Source organism: Galeopterus variegatus, unplaced genomic scaffold, assembly GCF_000696425.1.
Source record: "Galeopterus variegatus unplaced genomic scaffold, G_variegatus-3.0.2 Scaffold1206, whole genome shotgun sequence".
Lineage (NCBI taxonomy): Eukaryota > Metazoa > Chordata > Mammalia > Dermoptera > Cynocephalidae > Galeopterus > Galeopterus variegatus.
Genome location: NW_007727317.1, coordinates 270880 through 278106, shown reverse-complemented (window position 1 = coordinate 278106; position 7227 = coordinate 270880). Strand labels below are relative to the sequence as shown.

Genomic DNA, 7227 nt, shown 5'->3' with positions numbered 1-7227 from the left:
GGAACCGGTCTGTATGTGGGATCCGAACCCTCGGCGGGAGCGCCACCGTGCTCCCAAGCGGGGCACTGTAGCAGTGCGCCACCGGGCTGGCCCTTCATTGTAGTTTTGATTGGCATTTCCCTAATGACTAATGACACTGAGAACCCTTTTATGTGCTCGTTGGCAATTTATATATCTTTGGAGAAGTGTCTATTCAAGTCTTGGGGCTCGTCTTCCTTTTTTGCACAAAACACTGTTTGGACTAGTGGTGGCCCTGATAACCCAACTGGAGTATAGGCTCCTTGAGGGCAGGAATCATGTTGTATTCAACTCTGATACACACCCTCCCAGAGTATTTGTAGAGTACCTTTCTCTAGAGCATTTGTATGTATTCTCTCATTGGTCTTATAGGAGTCTTATAATGTCAATAGGATAGTGATGTTTTTCCCCTAGCTTGGTTGCCTCCTTCTCTGGGAAGCCCTCTAGTATCCTCTTAACTTAGGGGTGATGAATATTTAGCAGCTAGGAATGCATAGGCATCGACCATTCAAAAGGATGATGGCTCGTACAGATACAACCAGCCCTCCTGGACCAGCTGGGCACTAGTATCGATCTTGTTGTTTATTGAAAGTGATCTGTCCTTCCTGTGGGCTCCTATCCCACTTCCTTAGTACAGCAAGGTTGAAGGCTTTGCTAATTTGAATTATGTAAAATTCAAGTATCGTGATAGAAATATTAATACAATTTCTGTTTATATACAATATTAGAAATAATGTAAATCATCTCCTCCTTCCCCTGCAATGAACAAAATTCATCAATAGCCACAAGTTCAAAGCTGTTGAGCTGAGTGAATTATAAGCTGCGTTTCAGCTGTTGTGGATTGGTAGGGGAGCTTTACTGGGAAACTAAAATGCCTACCACCCACTTATGGCATAAAACTCTTTATCATTGATTCTTACTTCAATTTACAATCTTTTTTAATCTCATAAGTCATCTCAGCATTCATTAAGTGGTGGCACTAGAGCTGAGAAAACATGCTGCCACATCAATTAGAAGTGGAATAAAATATTATAAAGATAAGCCAATTGACTACCTGGAAGTTAATTGAGGAGAGAGAACTCTGTGAAGTATGAGATACAATGCTGAGAAAATTAAATAAAAAATATGCTGTGAATACAGCTACTTGTCTACTGTGAATATAACCCCCACCGTCCTTATTTCCATGGGGAGACTGTCTTGAATGGTATAGATTGTACCTTGTGTGAGGTCTTCAGAGTCGCTTTTCTTGCACAAAATTCAACCGTGCTATACCTATTTTATCGCAGTTGTGAAGCCTGTGTGCAGTGCAATCAGCCGTGTCCATCTCAAGGGTGAGCTGATGCTATCTTTTAGGTCAGGAGCATGCTGAGTGAGCTGTGATCCCGAAGAAATGCAAACACACGGGCTTCTCACTGCAGAGAACACTCATACTGTGCTGCACGGATAGTAGAATCTTGGTGCATATACACTGATGGCCCACCTCCCAACTCCTGTTCTGTGACCTTCCTAGTGCACTGAACCTATCATACCTAACTCTGCTCCAAGCTGGCTCTGTGAGCTGGCTGCTCAGGCAGGGGCTTGGAGGCGGGCCTGTCCTTACCTTGACAGCAGCATGCACGGGGGTGGGGGCACTGAGAGCGCCGAGCCCCTGCTTCCCCGTGTCTGACTGGTTGCCAGGCTGTGACGCTGAGTCACTCCTCTCATTTTCTGAGCCAGAAGCAAGATCCTGAAATCCAAATCTTAGCATTACTAGAATGCAAAAATAAAAGTTGTGAGACATAGAAATGTTGAAGTAGAGCCCCCTACATACAGCTCTGCTGCTTTAATCCTAGCTTCTATCCAAGTAAATATCAGATTACTTCCCTCGAGGGGAGGATTTACATATACACGTGCACATATATATGATACATAAATATATGCATAGAAAATTGTCATCTAATTGAGGACTCTTTTGAGAGACAAAGAGGGCACTCTTAGTAATGATTCCAGAAGACAGGTATGAAACTGGTCTGTTCTAGGCAAGCTGGGACATCTGGTCATCCTGCATGAGAGTTTCACCTGTCTGTGTGACACGATCCACCTGTTGGACTTGATAATGAAATCGAAAAGAAAGGAAGAGGGGAGAGTGGGGTGTAGAGATTTGGGGGAAAAGTAGGACAACAGAGAAGGTGGAGGAAAAGGCTGTTAGCAGATGGAGGGAAAATGTGCGTGTGTGTGTGTGTGTGTGTGAGAGAGAGAGTCTGTATGTGTGTGTCTAGGTGTGTATGTGTACAAGGGTACTTCAAAAAGTTCATGGAAAAATAGAATTAAAAGGTAATATGAATCTATGAAACTTCTGAAGACCCCTCATATGTGTGTATATATGTATGTATGGGGTATGTAGATATGTATGTACATATGTGCATGTGTGTGTACATGTATCATGTATGTGTGTGTCTGTGTGTATATGTATTATGTATGTGCGTGTCTGTGTGTATATGTATTATGTATGTGTGTGTCTGTGTGTAAATGTATTATGTCTGTGTGTGTCTGTGTGTAAATGTATTATGTATGTGTGTGTCTGTGTGTAAATGTATTATGCCTGTGTGTGTCTGTGTGTATATGTATTATGCATGTGTGTGTCTGTGTGTATATGTATTATGCATGTGTGTGTCTGTGTGTATATGTATCATGTATGTGCGTGTCTCTGTGTATATGTATCATGTATGTGTGTGTCTGTGTGTAAATGTATTATGTATGTGTGTAAATGTATTATGTCTGTGTGTGTCTGTGTGTAAATGTATTATGTATGTGTGTAAATGTATTATGTCTGTGTGTGTCTGTGTGTACATGTATTATGTATGTGCGTGTCTGTGTGTAAATGTATTATGTCTGTGTGTGTCTGTGTGTAAATGTATTATGTATGTGCGTGTCTGTGTGTAAATGTATTATGTATGTGCGTGTCTGTGTGTATATGTATTACGTATGTGTGTGTCTGTATGTGTTGTCTGTGTGTATACCTATGTGGCCTTATGTGTGTGTGTGTGTGTGTAGAGTCATGAAAAACCTTTATAAGAGGCATATTTCTGTCTGCAGAGGACTCTGAAAAAGGAATAATTCTCTCGTCTTCCTTGCCTACGCTCCCGTGCTGTGACGCTGACAGAAAGGGCAGGGGATGTACATGACCTCCCCCTGGGGGCTCAGGACTGAGTTTCTCCATTCTACCCCTGACCTGGCACCCATCAAAGCCCTGTGGGATCTTTTCTCTTGGAGCCTCAGTGTCCTCAGCTGTTAAACCTGGCTGCTGGGTTAGATGACACAAAGGGGCTTTGCCTGTGCCTGGCACTGTTCAGTGCTGTTCCTCTCTCTTCAGGGTTAAGCAGAAAAGAACTCTTCTTCTCCTCAAACCATTCTTAAATCAGAAGCTGAGGAATTTACTGTCAGAATAATACGTACAAATGGTCTGATATACCGTTTGATGTTATCAAAGAATGTTGGCTGCAAAGACCAGCTGCGGCATCAGGGGAAGGGAAAGTCCTTTGATTATAAACTCTTGCACGATGAACGTCTGAATACTCTAGCTCTGCTTTCCATGCCTCCCTCTTTCCTCCCATTGCACATCTTCTCCTTGGCAGCTTTGGTTTGGTCCAATGGAGTGACAATAGACATGACAATGACCAGTAACTAGCATGGTTTTGGGAAGTAGGGTCCTGGATAATAATTACTGTAACTGCGCTGATATCTGTATGGTGCTTTTCAGTGAAAAAAATGTTTTGAAATGTATCTAATTTAAGCCCATTGAATAACTCCTGTGAGGCCAGGAAGAGGGAGCTCTTCCTAAAGAGAATGGGCTATGAGCTGGAAGGCTCTCCAGGCAGGATGAGGGCTGTGGAGCTTGCACATCGCTTCCACACTAATGCCTCTTCTCCCCTGTGTGTGGACACCACACACATCTCCTCTTAGGGGCTTCATAGCATCATGCTAAACTGAAAAAATTCCCATCGAGCCTGCGTGTGGCCTCTACAGGTGGGTTTTCCAGAGGCTGGTGACACTCTGCAGTGTTCCTGGAGACCACACAGTTGCTCAGCTTCACAGGGCCTTAGTTCCTCCTCTGTTTCAATCAGCATCCATGTACCTACCTGGAGGGCACAGTGATCTCAAATGAGACATGTTTGCAAGGTGACCAGTGCTGCCCAGGTCCAGAGGAAGCACTTAACACATGGCAGTAACTGTTGTTCATAATCATCATTAGTCTTTATAAATGTGTGTTAAAATGTGTGTTTTCAGTATATATTCATCACTCTCAAGGGTTTGTGGATTTGTTCCGAGAGAGGTGAGTGCTGTGCTGGGGTTGATGCTGGAAGTCGATTTCGTAGCTGCTTGGCAGGTAGAAACCTGCTATATTAGAACCACCGTGGGCCTCCCTGCTTTGCAGATGGTCAGTACTTCCTTCTCCCCACTTCCCGGAACCCTATAGTGACTCCTCAGTGTGTGGAAAGCCTGTGGACTTCCCAGTCAGTCCAGCCCTGGCACTTGCTAGCTGGGAGATTGCTGGCGAGTCATCCGATCTCACTGAGCCAGTTACTGTGCCCATAAAAATGGACAAAAAAGATATCTACTTGGCAGAGTAGATGCTTCAAAGATAAATCAAAGGGTATATAGTTCCGGGGATTCACTTTCAGTGTGTCATCATTTCTTAAAATGTATTGTTAGGTTTTTGCATTTCTTCACGTTTGCTATGGGAACCCACATCTTTTTGGAACTAAAGTGGGGCAGATGGAGCAGGGAACAGGGGATGCTGGCTGCAGAATGAGGCCAAAGGAAAATGGAGGAGGACAGTGCTCCCATCTCCCTCGGGTTTTAGGACAAGGTACAGAATTGAGATGACAGCATGCCACTTGTGTCACCTTCAAACACAGAGCAGGACATGCAGCACAAGATTTTTAGCAAGCTTTGCTCATAAGGATAAGGTAGCTACTAAGTTTTAATTCCTAAATGTCAGAATTAGCTAATGTCACCAGAGTATCTCAAAGAGCCATTTGACCAATTCATAACTGTTTATAAAAGCCATAAATGTATCTTGGAAACTTCAGCCTGATACTTTTTTTTTTATTATTTGCATTTTATTTTTATACCTTATATCTTTGTGTCTAGTTTGGAAATCCTCAATGGCTCACACACACGGAGACTCTTCCTCAGCAGCCTGCGTGGTCTTTGTAGAGGATGGATTGGCTTGAGGAGAGGGGTTATAAGACCAGACGGGACTATAATGTCATCTTTATATGTCCTTTATCGTATAACTTCGTATAATGTACTATAATGTCACCTTTATATGTCCTTTATGTCTTTTTATTGCCAAATTTCATCTGGTTTACGATCCAACTGCACAGTACACAATGTGCCGAAGCCACATAGCTCTCCTGACCTGATTCCAGGCACTGCTCTTCTAAAGGAATTTAGGTATTATCAGGAGGTTTTCCTGCCTGGTATTTGCAATCACACTGACAAGAACTTTTGACTCTTGCTTTGTGCAGATAAGAGAAAGGAGCTCTCACTGCTGCGATTGGAAAGGCAACAAGGAGCTGGAAGTAATGGAACAAATGTGGCTTTGGGCTTGTCATCGCCACCCCTGCTGGCATCTGTCATGGGCCCTCATTCAGACATCCAAGTATCAAATCAGGAAAGAGGCCAAGCAAGAACAGGGCAAGTGGACACTCCAGTGGCAGCCCACAAGCCTGGAAGGGTTGGTGACCAGCGTTTCTGCTCCACAGGTCATTTATTAGAGTCATCATTGCTTTGCTATGATTATAAAAGTGATATATGCTTGTCATAAAAATTCATACCACATGAAAAAGCCTAAGGTACGTGAAAAAGCCTAAGGTACATATCCACCTCCTGCTAATGACTTGCCTCTTCTAGATTAAATCTTATGCATGTCACGAGACAGGTACACACACATTTAGAAAGTATTTCATACAGGGCCGGCCCGGTGGCGCACTGCTACAGTGCGCCGCTTGGGAGTGTGGCGGCGCTCCCGCCGAGGGTTCGGATCCCACATACAGACCGGTTCCCGCTCACTGGCTGAGCGAGGTGCGGGCGCGGCACCGAGGTTTGCGATCCCGTTGCCGGTCCCGGTCCAGTGCGGGCGCGACACTGAGGGTTGCGATCCATTGCCGGACACGAAAAAAGACAAAAAGGAAAAAAAAAGAAAGAAAGTATTTCATACAGATAGGACTGGGTGAAATATATTATACTGAAACTTGCTTTTATTTCACTCTGCAACGTTTCTTGGAGGTCTTTCCATGTGAGAACAAAGATCTTCCTCACTTTTTTCTCAGCAGCTGCACAGTATTCCATTGCATTGATGGGAACTTTTATTTTCAATTTCTTTTTTCATTTTTTTAACCATAAAAATTGAGATAATAGAAGAGTGCAGAGAATAACATAAAACATCTATTTACCTGTAACCTGAAATAAATGTTAGCATTTTCTCATATTTGTGTCAGAAACCTATTCATCTCTGGACAGGGAGGCGTCACTGGGTATTTGACAAATGCCAGCATTTTCTTTGAGGTCGGGGTCACTCTGCTTCCTCTTAGTAGTCTGGTCCCAAACACCTCCCTTTCTATTTTAAGAGTCCAGAGTTGGCTCGTACCCTTTCTTTTTCCTTTTCTCACAGCAAACACAGGCTCTAACATAGTGTCTATATGTTATTTTCACATAACATAAAATAATATATGTACCATTTTTGCCTAAGATCTTCCAAGGAAGGAAGGTCCTTCCAGTTGTCTCCATGCATATACTTCCATCGTCTACCTAACCCATACATTCCTTTACTTTAGAAACTATGTTTTCATTGACATTTTAAGTCCTACTTTATTTGTGGAATTGAAGGCTTTGTCCCTGTTAAAAGGATTACACGGATTGCTGAGGGCCAGACAAGAGGAGGAGTAGGTGGGTGGTTGGGGGTTCAGCATTCCCCACCCCAGAAATCATGATCAAGTACACCATTGGGATCTACTTGGCATATCCTGAGCCAATGTCACTCACATTCTTGGAGGACCCTGCCTGTGCCCGTGGTAGCCCCTCGGGCCACAGGACTCTCCAGCTGACAGATCCTGATCTGCCCCCCCCCCCCCCCTCCCCCCCGCCCATCCATCCGCCCCCCCTCCGCCCTTCCGGCCGCCCTCCACCTTCCATCCGCCCTTCTGCCCGCCCTTCTTTCCACCC

The 7227-nt window shown here is 44.1% G+C and overlaps 1 protein-coding gene across 1 annotated transcript in view; it reads right to left on the bottom strand.

The window, feature by feature from the left end:
* Nucleotides 1-7227, bottom strand: part of MYOCD (myocardin) — a 67459-nt gene that overhangs the window by 30557 nt on the left and 29675 nt on the right. Inside the window, 1 exon segment of the mRNA XM_008575556.1 lies at nt 1619-1767. Coding sequence (XP_008573778.1) covers nt 1619-1767 — 149 coding nt within the window.